Consider the following 27,633-nt stretch of genomic DNA (forward strand, 5'->3'; position numbering starts at 1 on the left):
CACTTGAAACCCAGTAGGATTGCAGGCTTTCCCACTTATTTTTAGCACTTTAATTGAGTCTGAGCTAATGGTCTCGCTTCCTTCCTGCTTCTCCATTCAAAGCATCCCCTTTAAAACAGAAACGGGGATTTTTTTTTCCTTGTGGGTAAGAGACACCCTTTCTAGCACTGGGGCCAAGCACTGGTGGTGGATGGGAGGGGAGTTAATGCATTTGTATTGGGCCAGCTTAATACTCTGGTTAGCAGCGTTCTGCCTCGATCATCCGTGAAAGAAGAAAGAGCAATGAAAAAAAAAATCCATATATCTGTTTTCTTTTACAACTTCCCTTAATCTATGGAGGTTCTCTATGCAATTTAACATAGGCAGTTTTCCCTATAAATTAGCTGAGAAGCTTCTAAATATGCAAATGACAACAGTCACTTTTTAAAATATTTTTTTTTTCCTGAAGCAAGCTTTAAACTTGGAGATACCACCCTCCCTCCCTCCCTCTCTCTCCCTCCCTTTCCCTCCCTCTTGTTCTTCTTTTCTCCCTTCCCCCTCCTGTCCTCCCTTCCTTTCTCCCCCCTCCCTCCTTCCTTTCCTCCCTCTTCCCTCCCTTCTTCCCTCCCTTTTGTCCTCCCTCCCTCACTTTCTTTCTTTCTTTCTTTCTTTCTTTCTTTCTTTCTTTCTTTCTTTCTTTCTTTCTTTCTTTCCTTTCTTTCCTTTCTTTCCTTCCTTCCTTCCTTCCTTCCTTCCTTCCTTCCTTCCTTCCTTTCTTTCTTTCTTTCTTTCTTTCTTTCTTTCTTTCTTTCTTTCTTTCTTTCTTTCCTTTCTTTCTTCCCTCCTTCCTTCCTTCTCAATATTGAAAGAAAGGAGCCACAATATAAGCATACACAGTCAGGATAAATATAAATGCAACTCTAAGTGCTGTAAAGAAGATCAAAAGCCTCTTCTTTATATCTTTTTTCCTTTTCCTCTTTCATTTAATACTTATATTTTTTCTTCTTTAAACTTGTATTGTTTTTACCCTATAAAAAAGATGTCTTCTGTATTTAAAAAAATAAAATAAAATTCAGAAAACAAGCTAAAGGAAAGTGGAACTGGCCTAACGTGTTTGTGGGAACTGTTTCCACCAAGCCTTCAGCCTGGGTGGGTCTCATGGGGAATTCCAGCAAAGATTGCTGTGCATTTGTAATAAGTAAGACATCTCCAGATCCTTAGTTTTTCTAAGAGAGAGACAAACTTATGTAAAATCAAAACAACATTAAAGTACAGTATTGTAAAGCACAGCAACAAGGCTCAGCAATAAAGGAAGAGTAATGGATAACAATAGTAGCAATTGATGATCAAAACTTTCTGGAAGTTTTTTTTTTTTTTTTAAAAAAAACAGAATAAAACAGAGGAACTTTGAAGAATTTCATCTTTGAACTTTCCAACTGAAGTCCCCTAAAGCAATGGGTTGAATTAGACTGAATTTATCCAATTTTGTATGTCCCAGGATGTAGTGATACAGTTCTTGAAACAAAAATGCTAAGAAATATATTTGGGACATAACATGAATTTGAAAACTCCCCTTTTCTGCCCCAGACCAAAAAAAAAAAAAAAAAATCTCTCTAAAAAAGAGAACCCCAAACTTGTTCCTTAAACAATGGGGCTACTCTGAAACCTGTTTGACATCCTTTGGCATTCCTCAAATAATCTACAGCTACTTTTTAAAAAATATACAGTGCTGAGTTTAGATTTCGGCAAAATCTGGAGACAACCTTGATTGAAGGTTGCACAACCTTGAAAAACAACACTTCCCCTCGAATGCAGCACAACACAAAAAGTCACACAGGTTTCTTTCACGGAGAGGAGAGCCACAAAACACCCTTTTAGCTGATTTTCCACATGCTTTCTTCTGGCTTGCAGCCTGGCGTGACTTGGCCCATGATGATAAATGGAACATTTGCCCGGTGATTATGGTAATGACAGTATTGCATGAGAGAGAGAGAGAGAGAGAGAGAGAGAGAGAGAGAGAGAGAGAGAGAGAGAGAGAGAGAGAGAGAGAGGAGGAGGAGGAGGAGGAGGAGGAGGAGGAGGAGGAGGAGGAGGAAGAAGAAGAAGAAGAAGAGAAGAAGAAGAAGAAGAAGAAGAAGAAGAAGAAGAAGAAGAAGAAGAAGAAGAAGAAGAAGAAGAAGAAGAAGAAGAAGAAGAAGAGAGAAGCTACTGTAGTGCCACAACCTGGAGGTGTTGACCGGAACACTTTGTCACTCTCATTCCTAGCACTTCACTCCACCCCACAGTGTCTAGACATGTCTGGCATGGAAGGCAATGACAAGAAGGATCACAGCGCCAGCTGAGACATGAGCCACAGGGTCACGGTTGACAAATGCCTGCTCTTGGCAACATTCGCAGGAAAGTCAAACACAATGAACCATGTTCCCTGCAGTGCTTTGGCCAATTGTTCAGAGAAGAAGCAGAAGGGTCTCCCTGAAAGCGTCCTCTAAATCTAGATGGTTTGCATACTTCACTGAGCCAGAAGATTAAGTATGAACTATAGACAATTCTCCACACTTCCCCTACACCCATGGAGTGGGATGACACGGTCGTTGCTAGCACGGGCCACGGTGGTGCAGTGGTTAAGAGTGCAGTACTGCAGGCTACTTCTGCTGACTGCCGGCTGACTGCAATTTGGTAGTTCGAATTTCACCAGGCTCAAGGTTGACTCAGCTTTCTGTCCTTCCGAGGTGGGTAAAATGAGGACCCAGATTGTTGAGGGCAAGAGGCTGACTCTGTAAACTGCTTAGAGAGGGCTGTAAAACACTGTGAAGTGATAAGTTAGTCTAAGTGCTAGTGCTATTCCTTCCTTCCTTCCTTCCTTCCTTCCTTCCTTCCTTCCTTCCTTCCTTCCTTCCTTCCTTCCTTCCTTCCTTCCTTCCTTCCTTCCTTCCTTCTGGTTAGAATGCAATATTGCAGGCTAATTCTGTTGACTGCCAGGTGTTCAATCCTGACCAGCTCAAAGTTAACTCAGTCTTCAATCCTTCCCAGGTTGGTAAAATGAGGACCCAGATTGTTGGGGGCAAGAGGCTGACTCTATAAACTGCTGAGAGAGGGCTGTAAGGCACTGTGAAGCAGTAAATAAGTGTAAGGGCTATTGCTAGTTCCTTCCTTCCTTCCTTCCTTCCTTCCTTCCTTCCTTCCTTCCTTCCTTCCTTCCTTCCTTCCTTCCTTCCTTCCTTCCTTCCTTCCTTCCTTCCTTCCTTCCTTCTGGTTAGAATGCAATATTGCAGGCTAATTCTGTTGACTGCCAGGTGTTCAATCCTGACCAGCTCAAAGTTAACTCAGTCTTCAATCCTTCCCAGGTTGGTAAAATGAGGACCCAGATTGTTGGGGGCAAGAGGCTGACTCTATAAACTGCTGAGAGAGGGCTGTAAGGCACTGTGAAGCAGTAAATAAGTGTAAGGGCTATTGCTAGTTCCTTCCTTCCTTCCTTCCTTCCTTCCTTCCTTCCTTCCTTCCTTCCTTCCTTTTTACAGGGCCTTTGAAGTTTGAATATCCACTAAACAAATAGCTATATATTGAGGACTACCTGTGGATCTGAGAAGACAGAACTCAACCCAAGAATCTGAGAAGGTTCTATCATTGTCTTAATGTTACTGCAGGCTACTGTTGGGAGAAAGCAGGTCAACATACAGGGCAGCCCAAGACATCCAACTCTAATGCCCCAAGAGGTGTTTGTTTAAACAATAAGTTAATAAGGTGCTCCTTTTCAGAAATTGGAGCATGGCTGATGATTCTGAAGTGGAGTTGGAGGAGATTATGGAGCACCCATGAGGAATTCTTGGTGGCCAATTACAAACAAGGACATGCAACATTCTTATTTACTGAAAAGCCTCACTAGGATGCTAAGTGGATGCTTGCATAAATGAAGGTATTATTTTCAGGAATAGATGAGGGTGTATATGTCACTCATGAGGTCAGGGCAGTGGAAATGGAGAAGGTGAGAAGGATGCTCTTCATTGTCTCTGGTCCACAAGATGAATTCTTCCAGATCTTCATGATGTTCATGAAGCTGTATTTTGAACCCTGCTTCTCTGTTTCTGGCCCTTCCTCATTGATTTAAATTGAAATAGCATGAGAGTTTGCAATTATATTCTGCAAATAAAATAGATGAGGGTTAACGTTGAAAGTCTGAAAAGATAATACCTGAAGGAGAATTTCAAAGCCTGAGATGATAAACTTCTACTAATTTTTTGGTTGTCACGGAGAAGCCTGATGGCATCTGGTGCTGAGGGTGCCATTCTCTCATTCTTGATATTTAGTAGCTGGTTTCTTATTCTCTTCATGTCTTTTAATTGAAAGCTAAATTGCTTATGTTCATGCATCCTGCTTAATAAAACTTGCCTGGTGGATATTTTCACCTCTCTGGCTAATTCTACTTATGTATTCCTGCTGTCAAGAAGTAGTTATTTTTTGAAGCAGGTAGCAGGCCTGCTGGCAGCCTCATAATGAAAATAATTTTTGTAAGAGAAAATGAAGGAGGAGGAGGAGAAGGAGAAGGAAGAAGAAGAGGAGGAGGCGGAGGAGGAAAAGGAGGAAGAAGAAGAGGAGGAGGAGGCGGAAGAGGAAGAAGAAGAGAAGAAGAACAAGAAGAAAGTAGTGTGACACATAAATAGCTTTTCACTCCCTAACCTGGTTAGACAGGTATATTTTTGGGTGTGGAGCACCTTCTATAATTAAGCAGGATTCCTTGATGCCTTTTGTAACATCTCTTTGCCTGTCTTCTCTCTGGCTCTACCTGTATAATCTAGGTGTTTCCCTTCTCCTCCCCATTTTCCAGGTGTGGCATTTAGGTAATGCTTTCCCTCTCTTCTTTTTTCATTCCTCGCTGGGATCAAGGCCTGAGAACTTGGCTGTTTCTGTAAAGAAAGGAGCATATTAGCCTGCAATTTGATTCAATCCTTCACAGAGCGTGGCTGCAAAGAAGAGACCAGAAAGCCAACGCAGGGGGATAAAGGACCAAGAGATGGAAACGGCAAGGACCAATGGGACCACCGGCAAGCAAGAGGAAGCCAACGCCCCCACTTCACCCAAGAAAGAGACAGAAGAAGGGAAGAAATCCAGCAGCCCAAAGAAAGTTGAGAAAGAAGCCAACAAAAACAATGTGGCGCCAAACCTAGAGACAACCCAACTCAAGAATTCTGTGTATGCCGGAGGTGACTGGAAGAGACCGATCATCCAATTTGTGGAGTCGTCTGATGAGAAGAGGTCAACCTACTTCAATATGGAGGTTGGGGAATCCAAAAAGTCAGGTTTTCCTGCTGGAGGAGAAACTCGGAGGTCCCAGGTCACTTTTCCAGAGCGCGGAGATTTGAGGAAGCCCCTGTTTAACGTAGAGGCCAAGAAATCTTTTGGCAATGAAGGAGAAGGGAAGAAGCCAATGTTTTCCAGTGGGCAGATCTCAGATCTAAGAAAACCCATTATCACCCTAGGGGAAACTGGAGAGACCAAAAGGACCAACTTCAACCGGGCCAGTAGAGTACCTTCTGGAAGACCCCGGGTGGTTCTGGAAGAGGTCCTTTGTGACTCTTGCATTGACAACAAGCAGAAGGCAGTGAAGTCCTGCCTGGTGTGTCAAGCCAGCTTCTGTGAGCTTCACCTGAAGCCCCACTTTGAAGGGGCTGCTTTTCGAGATCACCAGCTTCTGGATCCCATCAAAGACTTTGAAGCCAGGAAATGCCCCATTCATGGCAAGACCATGGAGCTTTTCTGCCAGACCGACCAAGTCTGCATCTGTTACCTTTGCATGTTCCAAGAACACAAGAACCATACCACCGTGACGGTAGAGATAGAGAAATCCGGAAAGGAGGTATTGTAATTTTATTTTAATTTTTTTGGCATATTGTTGAACCCTTACTCTTTCTTTCCTCGCCGGGATTTTTGCAAGGAAGCATTTTCACCCAAATGGGACCAAATAACCTAGATTGAACGTTAAGTGGTATTTAGCTAGTTAGGTTTTCTGTCTCTGGGCTATACAAAGAGTTAATTGACCTGGCCATATCTATCATTGAATTGCTCAAGGTGTGCTGATTTGTACCCGTGCATGGTTGCATTGCTTGCATTTAAAAGTATTTCATTTGGCATGTGCAGAATCTGATAGACTAACTTTAGAAATGAAAAATAAGGGGGATTCAGAATATTACGACACTTGGAACAAGTTTTATCTGTGGCTGCAAAAAAGAGGGGAAGGTCAGAACAAAAACAGCTAGGAGGATTGGAAGCAAAATGTAAATATTGTACAAATAATAGAGATTCTTAACACAAAGATTCTAACCTGAAGTTATGACCCAAAAGTTGAGATGGAGGGAGATGGGGTGGATTTTAGACAGCATTGAGTTTCTTAAAACTGGACCTCTTTGGAAAGATACCAGCAATGCTTGGGTGTGTTTATAAAGAAGTTGCTGGGAAAAAAATTCAACATCTGCCTTGGCTTGAAGAGATGAGTAGAGTTTTAGGAAGGACTGGAGCTTCTCCTGATACACTACTGCAGAAGTGTGTGTAAAAGTAAGAATTGTGTTGAGGGTTAGATCTTAGAATAGATATTCAAAAGTTGCTTTCTAAATCTTGGGTGAGGGATATTACTTCAGAAAAGTTGAGGAAAGAGAACAAGATGATCACCTCTGCTGACCATGTATTGAACTGTATGAATAGAATGAATAGAAAGTATTCTTTTCCAATATCCCATCCAATCCCAACCCTTTTTATCCTTTCCTTTCCTTTCCTTTCCTTTCCTTTCCTTTCCTTTCCTTTCCTTTCCTTTCCTTTCCTTTCCTTTCCTTTCCTTTCCTTTCCTTTCCTTTCCTTTCCCTTCCCATTTCTTTATTCCATTTCTTTCTTGCCTTCCCATTTTATTTCTTTCTTCCCTTCCCATTCCATGTCTTTCTTCCTTTTTTTTTCTTCCCTTCCTTTCCCTTCCCCTCATCATCCTGAAGAATCCTCTTGCAACCACTGGGCTTTAAATGTGAAACATTCAACTTACATAGCACAGTGTAGTCATGCGTATAATATTTATTTATTAAAAGATGGTTAGGGGAAAAAAAATATCATTCTCTCTTTAATCCCTGCAAAGATAATCTACTGTGAACCAATTACTTCACTGACCTCTTGGCCAAAATGCACTGCAGGAAAAATAATTCTAATTTATTTTAAAGTAACAATTGTGACCTGTATGGCCCTTATCACGAAATACCTGGTAACCTGCTTTTATTTATCCCCATATCCCTAACACCTCCCACTCTGCCTGGTTGCAAGGCCTTTGCCCAAGAAGGCATGCTGGGACTCGATTCTAGCTGAATTGTTCTGGAAATCTATCGGCTGCTAATGCAGATACGGACGAGGAAGCATGGGCTGTTTTTCGCTTTATCCCATCTTGAAATCCACGTGACAGATTTCAAGCTCCTTGAGTGAGAGGTGCTTGAGACAAGGAAATATTTTTTTTGGTTTCAGTGCTTCTTTTAGGACGAGAGGCAAAACCCTGGAACCGCTTTAAAACTATCGGAGTGTCGAATGGTGGGTTTCCTTTTTCCACCCCCCACGTTAAGTTTTCAGATTCTGCAGATTATCTGCGCATCCTACTCTTTCTCTCCACTCTTCTCTCTTCCCGGTTTATTCTTGCAGCGGTTGATGAAGTTGAGAATGAGCCCTCACAGATGCATTTTGGGTGTGGGGTATATTGGGCTGTTTTAAGTAATACTTTTTTTAAAAAAAAAAAATTACTATATAAAGAAAGAGCAACAGTTTCAATGTCTATATGAACAGTGTGTTGTCTGGTTACAGTTAGAGCACTGGTCATCATCATCAAAGTAATAATGTTCATTGGTAGTGATCATATAATAACAGTATTTTCTCAACATAATATTAATGCTTACTATTAATACTAAATCATATTAATATTAAATATATCATAATAAACCCTCATAGTACAATTAATCCTTCTCTTATCATTTTAAATGTTCTAACTTCTGTTTCTGTTAGTTAACCATTGATAAAACGAATCCCATGTTTCAAAATATTCCGTATCCTCCTCCTCTTTAATTTCAAGTGTTAATCTATCCATTTCTGCACATTCTTGTATTTTTTAAATTATCTTCTCTTCCGTAGGGATCTCCACATCTTTCCAATGTTGTGCAAATACAATTCTGGGTGCTGTTAACACACGTAGCATTAGATACATAGTCCATTTATTATATTTTTCCGGTATGATACTCAACAGAAATATTTCTGGTTTTAAATCTATATGTACCTTTATTATTTTTTCTATCTAAATATGTATTTTTGTCCAGTATGCTTTCGCTTTTGGGCACGTCCACCACATATGGTAGTACGAGCATGCTGGGCTGCTTTAAAGGGGTGTCATATATCTTAAAGCAGAGATGTCCAATTTTGGCAACTTTTAAGACTTGTGGACTTATTCTGGGAGTTGAAGTCCACAAGTCTTAAAAGTTGCCAAGGTTGGAGTTCCTTGTTTTAAAGAATTCATTTCTCTAGGCTTTGGTTGGCTTTGCCTCAGACTTGGTTTGCCAACAGTTTATTTGGTAAACCACAGTTAAAGAAGCTGGTTTCAACTTAACTTAGAATAACAGAGTTGGAAGGGACCTTAGAGGTCTTCTAGTCCAACCCCTTGCTTAAGCAGGAAACCCTACACCACTTCAGACAAATGGTTATCCAATCGCTTCTTAAAAACTTCCAGCGTTGGTTTGTAGCACGATGCATGGACTCATTCACCGACTTGTGAAAAACCAGTAAGCGTTTGCAATTCCACAAGACTTTTTTTTTTCTGTCTTGTCATCAGCGATGGATGCTTTAAGGATTAGCAGAGAGGCAAATTAGACCAATTTGCTGGAATCAGGCAGGATTACACGGATTTTGGAGCCTCGTGGATGGCAGAGGAAGCATTAAAAAAGCACCAAAGGGTCATATTACCAACCCAACTTACATTTCAAACTGTTGGTTTCTTGTTGTCTTTTTTCCATTCTCGTTGAACATCTAACCTCCTTTCAGTCTTGAAAACCTTTTAACTCCACTCAATTAAAGGGACATTGGTATGGAAGTTTTAAAAACTCCGTAGAGGCTCAATAAAATAAAATAAAATAGAATTTCCTTTTGCCTAAGGGTCCTTTCTCTTTAGGAATTGCAGGCGAAAAAGGTTGGCGAATGGGATTTGTCAAAGGCAAATATGGTTTTGTCTAAAAAAAACCACCGATACTCCTTGACTTACAACAGTTCATTTAGTGACCGTTCCAAGTTACAACAGCATAGAAAAATGTGACTTAGGACTGTTTTTCACACTTACGACCGTTGAACTATCCTCACGGTCACATGATCAAAATTCAGACGCTTGGCAACTAGTTTGTATTTATGACAGTCACAGTGTCCCGTGGTTATGTGATTCCACCCTTTTGCCACCATCCAAAGCAAGCTTCATCAATGGGAAAGCCAGATTCACTTAACAACCAAGTTACTAACTTAAGAACTGCAGCGATTCAGTTAACAACGGTGTCAAGAAAGGTCCTAAAAGAGGACAACCTTCACTTAAACAACTGTCTAACTTATCAAGATAAATTTTGGGCTCAAGTATGGTGATGAGTGAAGGGTTAGCTATATTTTTTCCTTCAATAGACTATTGTGAAGGTTGTATCCTCTTATCGTTCCTCGTCCTCCTCGTCCTCCTCTTCCTCCTCCTCTTCCTCCTCCTCCTCCTCCTCTTCGTCTTCCTCCTTGTCTTCCTGCTGCTTCTCCTCTTCCTCCTAGTCCTCCTCTTCCTCCTTCTGCTTCCTCCTCCTCCTCCTCATCTTCTTCCTTGTCTTCCTCCTCCTCTTCCACCTCCTCCTCCTCTTCCTCCTCCTGCTCTTCCTCCTCCTCATCTTCTTCCTTGTCTTCCTGCTCCTCTTCCTCCTCCTGCTCTTCCTCCTCCTCATCTTCTTCCTTGTCTTCCCTCCTCCTCCCTCCTCCTCCTCCTCCTCCTCCTCCTCCTCCTCCTCCTCCTCCTCCTCCTCCTCCTCCTCCTCCTCCTCCTCCTCCTCCTCCTCCTCCTCCTCCTCCTCCTCCTCCTCTTCTTCTTCTTCCTTCTCCTCAATTTTTTTTTGACAAAATATGATAAATCCTTAAGGGCGTCCTTAAGAACGCACCCCTGTTTCTCTAAATAGCAAAGAAATTGTATAAATCTCATCAAATTTCACTCGACGGAGAAGTTTAGGATTTCTCCTCCTGCCCCGACATGCACACCTACTTTATTTAGCCATTCACATCTAAACAAATCAGGGATCTTTACCTGCGGTGGAGAATCTTATGTGACTGTGGGGCATCCTCAAGGGAGGGGAAGGTGTTGATCATGCTGGCTAGACCTACAATGTAAATATCTCACCCACATCTAGGTTCGCCCAACATATTACTCATGGTTAATTGAGCCTCATTTTGCTGAATTAATCCAAGATGCTGGGTTCACACACCACCCTGAACTTTCAGCTAGATACAAGGTTTGCCCAACCCCAGCTGGTGGGCTAGTTCTGACATGGATAGAGTCTATTTCTAGCGGGACCGGGATTTCCTGTATTTTGAGGATTTGGGGGGGACAACATTTGGGGGTTTTAAGATACCAATGGGCTCTTGCTGTAGCTATTTTAAGAACTACTCAACCTTTTTAGTCTGTCAGAACACCATGTCAATGATTTAACAGAATAACAGATCTGGAAGGGACTGTGGAGGTCTTCTAGTCCAACCCCCTGCTCAAGCAGGAGACCCAATACCATTTCAGATGTCCAATCTCTTCTTAAAAGCCTCCATAATTTCTGAAGGCAAGCCATTGCATTAGTTAATTGTCCTCACTGTCAGGAAATCTTTCCTTAGTTCCAGGTTGCTTCTCTCCTTGATTGTTTCCATCCATTGCTTCTTGTCTTGCCTTCAGATGCTTTGGAAAATAGGTTGACCGCTTCTTCTTTCTGGACGCTCCTCAAATATTGGAAGACTGCTACCATGTCACTCCTAATCCTTCTTTTCTCTAAGTTAAACAACCTAAACATCATAATAACATTGAATTGAAACAAATAGAATAGCAGAGTTGGAAGGGCTCTTGGAGGTCTTCTAATCCAACCCCCTGCGCAACCAGAGACCCTATATTTTGAGACAAGTGGCTGTCCAGTCTCTTCTTGAATGCCTCCAGTGATGGAGCACTGGAGGCAAGCTGTTCCACTGGTTAATTGTTCTCACTGTTAGGAAGTTTCTCCTTAGTTCTAGGTTGGATCTCTCCTTGATTAGTTTCCATCCATTGCTTCTTGATTCTTTATAGGAGATTTGAACTTAGTTTCCATTGTGGTCCATCCTCAAGTCACCCAATTTTGGGATTCATGTGTTGCATGAAGAATACCCCAATGTTTTGGTGATAAAAACTACCTGGAAATTTACTGGATGACCCTAGACTAGTAGTTTTTGTTCACCTGAGCAACATTCCCAAAGTTATTTTGAGAAGACGAGAAATTTCTATGCAAGCGTGTCTGCAGAAGGATCAACAGAGTTAACATGATATCTTCAATGGCATGGTTGATGTTCTAATCCATTTTTGTTTGTCACAATGTATATAACAGTATGGGAGGCTTCCATAGCATGGACATAGTTAGCTTCTTTATGGTTTTTATGCACAACATACACACTTTGGATGCCACTTTTTTTAGAGATGCTTTTGTGGGAAGGATGGGGACAAATGTGAAGATAATGCTTATGGAAAAGGAAATCCATGCAGCATCCTAAGTTATGATTGAAGGCAAATACATGTGTCCCAAAACAATGTTGCAGGTTCTAAATTCTAATCAGTCACTAGAACTAGACCAGGGGCTTGCAACCTAAACACTCAAAGAGCCATTTGGACCTGTTTCCCACAGAAAAGAAAACACCGGGAGCCAATAATTTAACAACCAGTGTGACTGGGTGGATGTGGCCAACTCAATGTTACTCAATCCCACCCAGTCACATCCTGCTTTGGAGTATGGAGCGAGTCTCCATCCCCCACCATCACCCTTACCTTCTCAGGCCAAGTGAGGAGTGATGGGAAGGGGAGGGGCCAGCCAGTGGTGGGATCAGCCATCAGGGAGCCGCAACAGAAGGCCAAAAGAGCCCCATGTGGCTCCAGAGCTGCAGGTTGCAGACCCCTGAACCAGGCGTCTTTTGAACTTTCAGACGTTCCTCAGGGAACTTCTCTCTCTACAGATTGTTTTTTTTTTTCCAGCTATCCTATGCATAGAATATCAAATGAAGAAGCTTCCTGGATGAGAAATGAAACATTTTCAAAGAAAAACAGTGTCAGCCTCGGAAGCCATATTACTTGGAAGTTTTGAGGCTGCCACATTTAGTGCCTGGGGATTTGGGAGGGGGGATTTCATAGAGAGGTGGAAGATAGACTCAACAACATCCTTTCTCAGAGTGTCAAGGACATGTTTCCCTGTACCTGGAGAGGAATGTCTGGAGGAATACCTCCAGTTGGGATGACGTTTTGATTGGTCCATGTGATGGACTGGTGGGTGCAGGGGATGGATATTTGAATTTCTTTGGGGAAGGGAAAACCCGGAACTCTCAGATTCAGGTTTTCCCAGATGTGCCAATATGACAACTCTAATAAAATGGAACTTTGAGGAAATGCTTGTCTCGGAGTTAATTGGTTTGGAGTTGGTTAATTGGAACGCTGACAGACAGAGAAAGTCCAGTTGACTTTTGAGAAAGCATCTGTGGGACTGACTGAAAATCTCCATAGCTCAAAACAGGCAATCTTGTGAGACAGAAGTTCCCTGAGGATGGACTTCAGAGTCCAAAAGCTCAGAAGTCTAAACCTCTGGTTCCGGTGACCAACCCACATTGGATCCTGCATCATAAATTAGTCTGTTGACTCTCCATCCCCCCCCCCAAAAAAAAACACTGTTCCTCAACTGGACTACTTTAAGATGGCTGGGGAATTCGGGGAATTAAAGTCCACCCATCTTAAAGTGGGCCAGTTTGAGAAACATTGCCAAGACTCTCCAATTTCTTGGCTGCAGAAGGGAGGACAAAGAGACAGAAGGACACAAAAAGGTTTTGAAAAGAGGGCCGAGGCGATGTGGGAATGTGTAGGAGGGAGGCTGTTAGGGTAGCAATTAAAAAAGAATCAAGTAATTGCACAGAAGGGAGAGAGAAAGAGCCAGCTTGAATTTCTGGTTCCTTAACAACAAAGGGGAGGCCCTCTCTTGGTCCTCTTCTGAGGCCAGGAGCTGGTGACAATGACCCAGAAAAAGCAGCTGCTGAAGTTAAAATTTTTAGGTAACTGGAGAAAATGATTCAAACATCCCAAAGGAGTTGAATGAATGAAATAGAAATGAAATAATATCCTTTTCTCTCCCGCCCATTTCTTCTTCCAAAGCAACTGGCTCACCTTGATGGCTCCTTAAGGAAAGAGGATTTGGCCACTGGGGACCCTGGAAGGGAATTATGGTTGCTGTAGTCCAATGCCCATGTTAAACATTGGTAGACCGTCTAGTGGAGATAATAGAAATCCCCCCCTCTGTGTGTGTGTGTGTGTGTGTGTAAATCTAGTGGGGCATGACAGACCTGATTCCATGGGAGTTTCAATTGTTCTTCAGGCAACAGATGTGACAATCTCCTGCTGAAGTCCCATCTCACTTGCCCTCCTTGGGTTCAAGTTGTTCACTCACCACAGGTTTGAGTTCAGAATGCTAACACCAGTGTCAAGTGAGGAAAACAAGGGCCACATACATTTGGCTCCAGTCTGTGACATTAACCTCAGCGGGCGTCGCCATCTCATCTTAATTCATCTCCTTGAATGAATCTACAGTTGGAGTGATCAGTGGTTCCCAGGTTCTCAGAGATCAGTGTTGGAAAGCAAGATGGGAATCTGAATAAATGGACAAGCTAGAAAGCAGCAATGTCTCACGGGGAATAAGTGGTGATGGTGATGGTGATGGACAATACAAGAAGGGAAGTGGTGTTTGGAAGTGGCTTAAACCATCATTTCTGGCTTAGAATAATGGATGTTCTGGATCCATGATGGCTTTGTTGACTAAGTTGTGCTCATTAGTATAATGATGGCGATTCCCATGAGTTATGGACTCGTGATGCTAAGATGCACATAGATGATGTCAGTATTTGTACTCATGGCACCATCTTGGCATCATTGTGGTTTGCTCCAGACACTTTTATTGAACCAGATATTTTACATGTCATGTACTTATTGCAAGTGCTTTTTTGCTGTTTCAGAAAAAAAGCATTAAAAATGAAACTAGGTGGTCTACAAGAACAGTTATATGAAATGTATGGATGCCTGTTGAACAAACCATGGTTAAAACAAACAGGATTATGTGATAGCTGAACTACTACTAGGTAAATGCTGAGACTGCTCACATGTTTGAAAGCCATGAACAGTTGCTTAATCTAGTGCATAACCAACGGTTGTGTCTACCATAAACCAAAATTAATCAAATGTGGCTTAGTGTGACATGTGAAGTCAATAGGATTTCGATTTGGCTAATTTATCTCCAATCTTTTTGATATATTCCACACTGTTGAACCAGGGCAAGGAGTGGGTTTTTTCCCCCCACTCACTTTAGTAATGTCCCATTTCTCCCTCATTAATCCTTTCTAATATCTCTGAATTTAGTTATAATCCTCATGGTAGTTGGAGTTGTACATTTTCCCAGCAAATATATCTGGTGAGCAATATGTTGTTTTAGTGCAAACTACTTTTGGGGTAAATTGGTTTCGAATAGTAAAATGGGAGTCATCAGTTTTCTGGAAAACAGGTTCCTTGTAGCGATGAAAATGTCTAATATTAGATTTCCTTGTTTTTGTCCTTCCTCAGTTTAAGAGGCTGAAATGGTTCCTACAAAAGTACACACACACACACACACACACACATTAGAAAGTCCAACAGAGCAGAAATCTGAAGCTAAGTGCAATATTTTAGAGCAATTAAGAAAACAGAAAACTGAGCTTAAAAGCAATGACTAGAAGGGAATAAAAAATCCAAAACTAACAGAAAAATATTTTGATTCCTGTCTTATTTTGAGAATAAGAAGCTGTAGAATGCAGCTCCACTGATTATCTCATCCCATTTCAGAATATCTGAATATGACATGGAAAGATTTGGCTTTTAGACTCCTTTTTACCTCCATTCATTCAACCTGTCTTGATCAAGATGGAGATGAAATATGTGACAAAAGTAACATTCATTTTCTTGAGATGTTCTGTCTCTTTATGATTCCTTATGCTCTTGTATATTATTTGCCGCTTCCATGCTCAAAGGCCACATATTCAGGAAGACACCTGTTGAAGCCTTCATGAACTTCATGTCAGATATCTCCTACCTTGTTCTTCACCCACAGAGGACCTCTCTAAAGCTTGCGAACCGACACTATACACCCGAGTGTTGCCTAGCCTTTAAGAGAATGGTAAGTCAACAGCTGACATGCATGCCAAGGCTAGGTCACCTGATGTTCTCAAGAAGAATGGAGCTTCAGTTCCCACAAAAGTGCCGTGTGAACACACCCTGGGAATCTGGCTAGAAAGAAAATCAATGCCCAGTGAATTGCTGGGAGGAATTTCAAAGGAGGTCATTTCTGCATCTCTTTGGGTTTCAGGAGACCTCACACGATCTTGCAGAAATCTCTTGCTAGGCATGATCATATATCCTTCCCGTTCTGAACATGGCAGCTTGGAGGAGGCACATTCAGAGCTTGTAGGCATTTGGGAACACACCAAGAACTTTTCTGAACACCAACCACTGAGCATTGGCTGGCAGTCCGCATGGCTTCTTGGTTTCAGCATGCAGCAGATGTGCCTGTTTAATAAATCAAAGTGTTGGCTGACTTCTAATCTTGCCGGCCCTCCCTTCTAATATGTTCTAGATCTAATTATATGATACTGTGGCCAAGTTTCACTGAGATGGCTGGACCGATTCTTACTCAGTTGCTCTTCTTTATTTCTGGGGATAAATCAACAGGTAATTCTTGAAGAGGGTGAAGATGGACATTTCTGGGCCATTTGAGGCCCAGCCCTAGTTATTCCCTTAAACATTCTGCAGAAGGTCCATTTGCTTAGTCTTCTTCTACAATGGTCAGTATTTTGCCCAGGAGGCCAACATGAGTTTGTCCGAGGTGGCAGTTGGATGGGTCCTGGTCCCATTTTTTTTCCTTCTCACTTTTGTTTTCTATGTTGGAAAAGAAAAAGACACCATCCAACAAGCTGCTGTGTGCAAAACTCCTTCTCACATCATCTAGGGAGGACAGGAGAGGTGAAAGAAGGAGAGAAATCCCAGAAGCTGGGAAACTATTTATCCCGCAAACCTTCAGAGACAAAGTTTCAAATCTATTTCCACAATAAGTCTTCTGAAGTAGGAAACCAACTATCTGGAAGCCAATTTTCCCTAACCTACATCATCTTGAATCTGTGCAACTTCTATGTGTAGATGAAGTTCAAAACCAAGGACATTGTTGGTAACTCCACAGAGCCAATAGTCAAACAAGACTGGCTATGCAAAATTGTGACCTAGGGTGGAACTAATTGTATACCTCTTCCTGGTAAGACAAATACTTGGGTGCTGATAGGAATTCTGGCCTTTGGTCGTTTTGATGCTGCGTTTTGATTCCAGGTTGAAGAAGGTTGTTCCTGAGTAAGCATTGGACACACCCATGCAAATATCATAGATCAGGGTTTTCCAATCTTGGCAAATTGAAAGTGAGTGGACTTCAACTTCCAGAATTTTCAACAACGGCTTTGCATCCAGTTATATGAACTGGAAATTGTCATGGTTGGGAAGCCCTAGGTAGACCTTGAAGATAGTTTGAGAACAGGCAGATGCTGGAACAGTGGAGACACTCCTCATGCTTCCTGTCCTCTCCCCAATATCTACTTTTTGCACAGGTCAATCTGCAACCTGTAGCAATGCAGTTGCAGAAAATCCATCATGTAGTTCCAAGCTAGTGTGCCGTCAGATTCCATTGAATGTGTAAATAATATGTAATTAAATCAAGGGAGCGAATGAGAACATTGCTTGTGTTTGAAGGATGAGTAACTCTTCTTTCACAGATGAAGTAAAGCAGTGTTTTGAGAGAGCTTTTGTTCAACTCAAGAGTGGTTCTACACAGGGGGAAAAATCACTCTGTGATACTTGAAGAGCTTGGTTTCCAAGAGAGTTTTTATTGTGCTCCAGAGAGTGCCTGGTAAATGAGTATTATTAAAAAATAACCTAAAGGACAATCTTGTTACTTCAACAGGTCTATTGGAGAAAGAGAGAGACATCTTCTTTATGTGGGATTGTGATGAAAGAAGGCACCCAATTGTGTCGTTTCTCTTTTCCGTACTGATGTTCCTAAGAGAAGGTCATTTGATCAGAAAGAATTCTTTGGGAACGGTGGCCTGGGAGAAAGTTGTTAAAACTGGAATGACACAAGGCATCACCAATAGGACATGCCTACGTCTCAACATCTCCCTGCTGTGTGCCTCCAGCTATAATTAGGACTGCTCCAATTAATCCATTTCATTAGCAGCCACCCAGATCCTGGTATCAGTAGAACTTCCACCTTCTAAGGCAGAAGTTAGAAGAGATTAATTATTTCTTAGGCCTGGACCAGTCCCACGGCCATCAGAATCAAGGTGGGATTCCAAGTTTAGATTTCCACGGAGCTCACAGTACCCCCAAGTGTCCCTCTGTTTTTCTTTCTTTACATGTGGAAAGTGTCAGGATTAGCTGGCGGGAAGACTCCACCTCTGTGTTAACACTTTTGTTCTCTCCACAATTTATTTGTACAGTTTTTAAAACAATCACTTCTTCTTATGTGCTTCATTGTTCTTTCTCGCTGGTCCACACATCTTACAAAGTTATATCACCAGGCTTGAGATTTTGGGCTTGGACAACCTTGAACTACGCCGCCTAAGGTTAGACTTAAGCATAGCACACAAAATTATCTGCTACAATGTCCTACCAGTCAATTAGTACTTCAGCTTCAACCACAACAATACAAGAGGACACAACAGATACAAACTCAATGTAAACCGCTTCAAACTTGATTGCAGAAAGTACGACTTCAGCAACAGAGTGGTCAATGCCTGGAATGCACTACCTGACTCTGTTGTTACATCCTCAAACCCCCACTCCTTTAACCTCAAACTAACAACTCTTGACCTCACCCCATTCCTAAAAGGTCTGTAAGGGGCATGCATAAGTGCACCACCGTGCCTACCATCCCTGTCCTATTGTCCCCATTTATTCGTACCTATTTCCTGTATTCTTACTCATGTTTATACTTAAATCTATTATCTTATAAGTGAATGACAAATCAAATAATAAATAAATAAATAAAATAATGTTGGGTGAATAATCCCACTCATTACGGCATCCCATTATGGGAGAACAGAATTGTTACAATTTGCTCAGCAAACCTTCCTTTAAAACTTTCCTGCCCGGGTTGGAACGATGCCAGCCGGTTGCATTGTCTCTGTTGCGGGCTCCTATTGTGCATTATTTTGCATTTTACACCTCCTAGGAGAGGATAAGTTGTTTGACTGCTTTACCTCTTAATGAAATCGAACAGCTTGTAGGGTGATAAAGCATGGAAGAAGAAAAGACCTTTTTTCGAACCAAGCATAGTCACTGCAACTCATTACATTAGCTATTAGTCTGTACACCAGCTCTCAAAAAACAAAAAAGCATTTTGATTGTGTGTGTGTGTGTGTTTTTTTTTTTGCAAACAGACAAGATGTGTGAGAAAAGCCACTCTCGTTAATGGTGTCGGGGTTGCTTCAGGCAGGCAGAATTCTGCAAGTAGTCCAAATGAGTGAGAAACGTTTTTTCAACCCATCCCATCCCTAACTTAAGGGAGAAACTTACAAACATAGCCTTTTATCCTCCTGCCAAGAGGTAGTCTGATCCAAAATAGAAAAGAACTCCTGAGATGGTGTTTGGCTTAAAGATCTGAAATCTGGAAAGGTCCCCCTCGTGAGCTGATCCAAGTTTTGAAGGGCCTGCAGGCAGTGGGTTGCAGTCTACGAAAATGAGGTTGTCCCCAGAACCAAGCAGAAGACAGGTCAAGGCGCAGCATGAAATGGGCATGTAATTTAATTTCCATGCAAATGCAATGATATTAATTTCACACACTTCACATGATTACTCTTCGTGCCTTTCATCTTCTTCTCTTCTGCCAAATTAAAAATTACAATGAAGCAACTTTTTGGAGTGGTTCCCAGGGGGCATGTGCAGCCTCGGGGACCCATTTAGCTGAAGCAAAAATAAGCGATTTCTTCAGCTCTTCAGCAAAGTTTGGGATGTTATCTGAGGCTGGAATGCTGATTTGCATAGAGGAGGTGAATGCAGTGAGTTAAACCTAAGAGCGAATGAATTAATTAGTTAGTTATCGCAATGAAAGGGCACCTCCTTATGTATACAAAGTGTATTCTGTACATCATTAACATGGCAGGTAGTTGGCCTTCAGATATTCAATTTGAGCTCCCTAGGAATCATCTCCAGGTGTCTCTATCCGGAGGCTGGAGTGTATTAACTTTGTTGGTGCAACTAGGTCGTGTTGGCTTTGTGAATCCAGGGGCTCATTTGGATGTGAATACATAGAACTGACATGGGACTAACTGTTAACATGGTATATCCATCATATAGGTAAGGAACTGCATCTGGTTGGATGCCAGATTCAGTTCCTCAGCTTGCATAAATGCGAACACAACCATGGATGCTATAAGGTCCGTTGTGGGCTCCTTAGTGCTGTCTGAGTTTGGTGGTTTGCTTGCAGACATTTCATTACCAAACTAGGTCACATCTTCAGTGCTAGAAGGAAGTGGGGTTTCTGGAGTGGAGGAGAAAGAGAAGGAGAAGGAGAGGGAGGAGGAGGAGGAGGACTGGAGCTTGATTGTTTTCTTGCAGAAGTTTCATGACCGAACTAGGTAACATCATCAGTGCTAGAAGGGAGGGGATCATAGAATAATAGAGTTGGAAGGGACCTTGGGGGTCATCTAATCCAACCCCCCCTGCTCGAGCAAGAGGAGGAGGAGAAGGAGAAGGAGGAGGAGGACAATGATTGTGGGGTCCTTGGCAGTCTCTGAGCTTAGTGGTTTTCTTGCAGACCTTTTGAGAATGGGGTTTGCTCTCTGTTAATATATACAGTATAACTCCATTCCCTTCTAACACTAATGAGGTTTCCTACTTGGGTAATGAAACATCTGTAAGTCAACAACCAAGCTCAGAGAGCACCAAGGAACTCCACAGTTCAACCCTGAGCCATAAATGCTCTCTACTAAGGTCCTTTGTGTGTTATCAAACTGGCAATTTGCTATGGGCTTGCCAAGGCCAAGGAACCCCTCTGCACAGATCACACCTTAAAATGGGGGAAGGGGCAGCTACATGGATGGATTGAGGTCAAACTCAGCAACAGCCTCCCTCCCTCTCCTCCACCTTCTCTTGAACCCATGCCAAAGGGCCAGGCCCAAAGCCACAGTCATGTTGCAACCACATTTCTACCACAGGCATCTTCCGATCAATTGCAACATTAAGGTGACGTCATCCGTTAATTACACCAAAAGCATTTAGAGTTGTAAAGGCGCACCCTGGGCACAGTTCTTTGATTCAAACCCAGCTGGGTTTTGAAATCTACCACTTCTCCTTGCCCCTCTTGATGAACAGGTTCATTTGTCCCACTCCCATTTCTTCCCAAGCAATTAATAAAAAAAAAAATAGATCTGATGGCTTCTAAGCTCTTTTATTCTTCACAACTTTGCTTGGGGAGCTCAGAGCTTCGGGCTCTGCTGGAGAACAATCTTTTAATGTGGGTGGTTTCCAAGTCCAACTCAGAACTTGCCAAGAAGTGGTAGCTGGAGGCCCCATGATTCAGGGCCAAAGACATGAGAGTTGACTTGGGCTGTGTGGTTTTCATCACTCTCCTTCTCTCCCTCCTGTAGACCGAACTCTCTTTGCAAAAAGAACAGCTGCAGCTGAAGATTGTGGAGCTTGATGATGAAGTGGACAAGTGGCACAAGGAGAGGGACCGTATCAAGGTGAGCACGGTGCCAATGTCCTTCCTCTTTGGTCTTCTCACGGTAGTCCTCGGCTTCTCATTTTTGAGTTCGCTTGGTTTCAATCAGATCATCCATGGCAACTGAGCCTTGACCCCTGTTGGTTGGACACCCATCCCACGTCAGCGTGGCCCTTTGGGGATTTCATGATGCTGTGTCAAGCACTAGGGAGATCAGAAGATCAAATGGGTATAAATATTTATTGCAAGCTTAACCTCTCTTACAAGAATCTGAACTACTAACAGTCCAAGAAAATTGGCAGTAGATAAGAGTCAATGGAATTCAGGGTAGGCTGGACTTAGTTCTCTTGTGGGAGCGAAGGAACTCATGACTGATTATGTGCTTGACTCCTCCCTCAGGCTTAGGTGGTCATCTCCTACATACTGCTTTCTGTTCATCACTCCATCAAGGTTTATCTGACTCAACTGGAATTTATTGAGAATCGCTGCAAGTTTGGCTTGGATTTGGAGTGCCGGAGTTCCATGGAACTTGGCGTGGTTCATTTTCTCTTTGCTAGAAACACCCACCTCTTCACTCCTTAGTCTCCTCTTTCACCCTAGAGGTGGTGAGTGACATCATGCAGGGATGCTACCAGTCCACATTTTAATTTGTGCCACGTTGGCTTTTCTCAATGTAGCAACAGGGCATAACTGGTTTTGTTGATCATAACATTTTGATAGGATTTTCCCACCCCAAGTCATAATCTGGTGCCCTGTAGCTAAAATCCATTTTTTTCCAAATGATTCACCTCAGAACAATGAAGATTAAATGTTAATCTTTTGCTTTGCAGGTATTTAATCTCGCCTCTACTCAAATTTCTCTTTATGTTTCCATCTCCTTTAATCTTTTTGGTGGGATGTCATTGCTAAGTCTTTGACTGCTCTGTTCCATACTTGTTCCAGTTTTCTAGGTCCTTCTTAAGGCATGGTGCCCAGAACATACTTCTTTCCATGCGGTGAGATCTAATCAAAGCAGAATCAATCTAGATCTCTTATTACGATTATTTCCTGTTAATTTTATAATAGTGATGTCTCTAGTTTGGGGCTATACACACATAGCTAAGAATCCTGAATTCACTCATACCCACACATACTCCCAGAATTTCACAACATCATTTATGTATGATCTTCTTGCTGTGACCACAAAGAAACCCTCCGCGTTTTGGGCAAAATTTAGCAGATAATTTTTATGTGAGAAGAAAAAAGTTCTCAGCAGAAACCAATGGCTTGACATGAATGGGCGATGAGAAGCATTATGAATGAACGAGGAAGCCAGAAGGAGAGAATTCATTAGATCTTGGCTGCATGTCGTAGCATGATATTTGCAGAGAACTTCTGTGGTTTCTCCTTGCTTAGCAAATTAAAAATTAAAATACATGGTTGGTTCTTAGGTAGGAGGGTTCCTTCTCTGGGATTGCTCAGAAGTGGTTGCTACAATGAAAGCATTTCTAATGTGAATGACAAAATCGAAATGACCACCTCTGGATTCTCTATTTATCCCATATCTAAATACATGACTAGGAAAATGAAATTTTGCTGAACTTATTACTGGGGAAAAAAAAGCCAAGATATACTCTTTTATCTGAAAGCCATACTCCAAAAAGTTGCACTCATTTACTATTAAGATTACATCTAGTTAAAGTTTATGCCCCAGTCCTGTGTTTAATAACTTCTCCTGTATGAATACTTTGAAATTACAATTTAATAGCTACTTTTGGAGATCTCTGGAAGTTATGCCCCAAGTCTTCAGGGACTTTGATTTATGGTGAGAATTTTCAGAAAGATTTAAAAATCCCTTGGTTTAAAGTAAGGATTTTCATAAAAAAGAGAGCTTCACATCCTTACAAAATAGACAGAGTCCTGTCCTGAAGGAAGATCTTAAAATTAATTTTTTCCTGTGCCTTGGCTGTTTTGGATTTTGAATGGGAAATTGGTTTTTCTCTTTTCCCTTTCGGGGTTTCCATTTAGAATTTTACAGCCAACGAAAAAGCCACGGTAGACCAGCATTTCAAAGAGCTGATCCGTGACATGGAGAAACAGCGTGAAGAGGTGAAAGCTGGTCTGGATCACCGGGAGAAGGTGGCGGTGGAGAACATCAAGGAGATTGTGGAGGAACTGGAAGACAGAGTCAGACTGTTGCAGGAGGATAAGGAAACCAGGGAACAGATTGGTCTAATCAGCGACTCTGTGCTCTTCCTACAGGTACAATATTCTCAGGTGTTTGGGAGAACCAAGTCCATCAACAAACATGATTTCAGCCTGATCAACTGCTAATGCATTGACTCCATGATACCATCTCCTTAGACTAAGAAAAGCTTCTATTTCCATGTCAGTGTCTAGGCTTATCTGGTAGCAATGTTGCCCTCCTACTATTCAAATTGTGAATACATATTAATGGGGATGGTGCATGTTTATTCTGCCTGGCAGTAGGGCAGGATCCACCTGGGATAGCTTGAATAAGGTTAATTAGCCAAGGGAGAATTTAATTTGGTTTACATTAGGGGCAAACCTATCCCATTAAGTATGTGTTGAAATTGGCAGCCTCTTATATTTTTGCAATATAGATTGACATTGGAAAACTTATTTTGTTGTCTCCTCCTCCTCCTTCTTCTTCTTCTTCTTCTTCTTCTTCTTCTTCTTCTTCTTCTTCTTCTTCTTCTTCTTCTTCTTCTTCTTCTTCTTCTTCTTCTTCTTCTTCTTCTTCTTCTTCTTCTTCTTCTTCTTCTTCTTCTTCTTCTCCTCCTCCTCCTCCTCCTTTCCCTCCTCCTCCTCCTCCTCTCCTCTTCCTCTTCTCCTCTTCTTCTTTTTCCTCTTTTCTTCCTCTTCTTCTTCCTCTCCCTCCTCTTCTTCCTCTTCTTCCTTTTCCTCTTCTTCCTTTTCCTCTTCTTCCTCTTCTTCTTCCTCTTCTTCTTTTTCCCTTCTCCTCCTGCTCCTCTTCCTCCTCTCCTCCTCCTTCTTCTCCTCCTCCCCCCTCCCTATTCCCTTCCTTCTCTTCTTTTTTCTTTCTCCTGTCTTCTCTCTTCCTAGGAATTTGGAGCAATGATGAGAAGCTATGTTATCCCTCCATCTCTTCCGACATACAGCATCTTGCTTGAAGGAGAGAACATGAGTCCAGCCATGGGAATACTCAGAGATGACCTCCTGAATGTATGCATGAGGCATGTTGAGAAAATCTGCAAGGCAGACCTTAGCAGGAATTTCATTGAGAGAAACCACATGGAAAACGGTAGGTGTCCATTCAACTGTGGAAAGGGGCCACCTTGGGCCACACAGGTTGGGAGGGGCAAGTAGTTATGGTGAGATGCAGGTGGAGACATTTGTACCATGTTTATCCATTGTTCCCCATAACCAGGAGAACATTGTTGTAGTTGTACAAGTTACAAGTGCCTCAGGCAAGCTGGGGATGATATCATGGGTGGCATCGCATCCGTTGCTTTTTGTAATGTAGATCTAGTAACAATATTTCATTGCTGAGTCTTACTGTTTTTACCTGTGTTGTGCAATCACTCATAATCCCAGCTAATATTTAATATAATTCTTAGTTAGATTGCTATCCTGAGAATCACAATTATGAAAAGAAGAAAAATGCTGAATGCAATTTTGATCTCTCATTTCTGAGATACTTATCTCTAAAAGAGAGGTAGATATTCACCACCTTCTAGGAGGCAATGAAAACAAAAATGGATTCCCCCAGATACAGAAATAAAAAATCTTGATAGATGCTTAGCCCAGGGCAAGGGGAGGCTGGGGCAGGTGACCAAGGCATGATTTTTATTGGCTTTTCATTTGGGAGGAAGATAGGAGGAGACAACTTGTTGAAAAATCTTCGATCCATTACTTGTTGAAAGTCATTGTGGAAACCTCTACCCTAATTCTTTGATTAAGATTTTCATCAAAACTACCTTGAGTTATTACTTGGCCAAAAGAAAGGTCTCCAAATTCTCTCTAACTTCAGGTGCCTCTAAAATGATGGTGATTTGGAGACCCCCAATGCATCTGGAGAAACGACAGATAGATAGATAGATAGATAGATAGATAGATAGATAGATAGATAGATAGATAGATAGATAGATAGATAGATAGATAGATAGATGAGATAAATAGATAGATAGATAGATAGATAGATAGATAGATAGATAGATAGATAGATAGATAGATAGATAGATAGATAGATAGATAATATATGATAGTTGGATTGATAAGTAGATGACAGATGATAGATGATATAGATAGATAGATAGATAGATAGATAGATAGATAGATAGATAGATAGATAGATAGATAATAGATAGTAGATAGTTGGATTGATAAGTAGATAGATGATAGATGATAGATAGATAGATAGATAGATAGATAGATAGATAGATAGATAGATAGATAGACAGACAGACAGACAGACAGACAGATAGATAGATAGATAGATAGATGATAGATATGGATAAATGATAGATATTATAGATATGTAGATAGACAGAGAGACAGACACATAAATGTAGATAGATATATGGATATATAAGGGAATATATGGAGGAACAGTGGTGAATGCAATTCCAGGTATCATTTGTTTGCTGGTTTGCTAAGCCAACATTCAGCCACAACAGCAGTTTATACATCTGTATCCTGAGAATGACCATATTGGAGAAAAGTTGGGTTGAAATAGTATGTCTGTCTCCACAATTCATTATAGCCTTCTTCACACTACTTAGAGGAAAGAACTGGAGCTTGCAGTAATAATTATCATTCTGGCGTCTTCCCACCTTCACCTCTTTTGTCTCTAAACTGGGGGAAATGCTTCTTTGAGCCTACATTACAAGGCTGTTGCACCATGAGTTGAGATAATGTATGCAGAGCACTAGAAATACATCTTTTTCAAAACATGAAAGCTATTAGGGATGAAGAGACAGATGATGGGAGTATCCAGATGTGCATCATTAAATAGCTCCCAGCATATATTACATTCCTCAAAGTGTTGTTCTTAAATAAACCAAATCCTCCCAGTTTTGACTGGAAGGGATATAGTTACATTATGCAGGGAAGGGAAAGTAACCTGATATTTGTATTGTGTATTTCTTCATCTGTTTGGCTAATAATTTTGTGATCCATGAGTTTCTGCCAAGAGGTCAACATCTGCACAATGGCAGGTGCAACACTGCAACAGAATCTCCTCCACTCCTTTGTCCCTGTGTGCGATGTTGCTGCGTAAACAAAAACCAGGATTCTAAACACAACACTGTGTTTAGCATTTAGTAAATTTCAAATCTCTCCATCCCTGGACATCACTGCTTTTGTGCCTGTGTAGCAATTTCAACAATGAAAATGACCTTGACATTTTCATCCCTAACAATGAGGACAAAACCAAGAACTGTAGAAGATAATATTTGCAGCTCAGGGTTGAACTGTGGGGTCCTTGGTGCTCTCTGAGCTAGATTGTTTTCTTACAGATGTTTCACGACCCAACTAGAGAACATCATCATTGCTAGAGGGAAGTGGGTGCAGGGAGGAGGAGGAGGAGGAGGAGGAGGAGGAGGAGGAGGAGGAGGAGGATGAGGAGGAGGAGGAGGAGGAGGAGGAGGAGGAGGAGGAGGAGGAGGAGGAGGAGAAAAAGAAAGAATTATGGGGTCCTTGGTGCTCTCTGAATCTGATTGTTTTCTTGCAGATGTTTTACGACCCAACTAGGGAATATCATCAGTACAGGAGAGAGTGGGGTTTTCTCTTTGTTTATATATGTGGCTTCCCCTGTCAGTGTTGGTGGGAGTGTTCTTGTTGGTTTCTTGATTAGGCTGTAATTTACTGTTTGAGTCGGTATTTCCTTGATTGGTTTATTGTTTACTGTTTATTTGTTGGTCTAGTATTAATCTTGGTGTTAATCCATGCCTATGTGGATGTTGATTTCTGCTGAGGAGTTGGCTTTTTGGGGTCTTTTTGTTTCCTTTTCAGCATTTTGATTGTCTTTTTTGAATGGTATAGAGAGCAAACCCCACTTCCTTCTAGCACTGACAGTGTGACCTAGTTGGGTCATGAAACATTTGCAAGCAAACACCAAAGCTCAGAAAGCACCAAGGATCCCACTGTTCAACCCTAAGCTACAAATATTCTCTTCCAAATTAACATTTGCCACACCTAGCTAGCACAACACCCTGCTTACCTCACCTGCTTTTGCCCATAAGGGGAAAAAAGGACCTTAATATTCACCTCTTTAATTGGCATCTCATTTAAAGACAACTACATAGCAATTTTCATACTGGATGAATTCAATGGGCGATGCCCAAAGTGATAACTTCCTACCATCTGAGCTGCAACAGCAGGAAAGGCACAGGAAGGAGGCATCTGTTGGGGTTGGTTGATTGATCACAAAGACAGGTCAAACTATATAATGTCAGCTTCCAATGAGTTTTCTGCAGTCTCATGAATCCATGCAGAGTGCCAACTTCTGCATGCTGAAGTTTGAACAAGTAATATGCTTGGTTCTCTTCATGGTTAAGCTGCCACTTTTGCCCTACTGATTGGGATGCTGGACTAAACAGTTAGAATAACAGAATAACAGAGATGTCTTGGAAGTCTTCTGTCA

At 41.7% G+C, this 27,633-nt stretch overlaps 1 protein-coding gene across 6 annotated transcripts in view; it reads left to right on the plus strand.

Annotated features, from left to right (window-relative positions):
• The first annotated feature begins 4,743 nt into the window (after nt 1-4,743).
• Nucleotides 4,744-27,633, plus strand: part of TRIM29 (tripartite motif containing 29) — a 36,928-nt gene continuing 14,038 nt past the window's right edge. For 4 of the 6 annotated variants that reach the window (XM_026681909.2, XM_026681911.2, XM_026681910.2 and 1 more), the window contains exons 1-4: nt 4,744-5,830; nt 20,953-21,048; nt 23,034-23,267; nt 24,093-24,291. In XM_026681909.2, coding sequence (XP_026537694.1) covers nt 4,988-5,830; nt 20,953-21,048; nt 23,034-23,267; nt 24,093-24,291 — 1,372 coding nt within the window. In that variant the 5' untranslated portion in view covers nt 4,744-4,987. The remainder of the gene's footprint in view (nt 5,831-20,952; nt 21,049-23,033; nt 23,268-24,092; nt 24,292-27,633) is intronic. The other 2 variants (XM_087970158.1, XM_087970160.1) reach the window with 1 other exon arrangement.

The sequence above is a fragment of the Notechis scutatus genome, chromosome 7, assembly GCF_049901735.1.
Source record: "Notechis scutatus isolate UNSWTSFEM ecotype Mainland chromosome 7, rNotScu1.2, whole genome shotgun sequence".
Classification (NCBI taxonomy): domain Eukaryota; kingdom Metazoa; phylum Chordata; class Lepidosauria; order Squamata; family Elapidae; genus Notechis; species Notechis scutatus.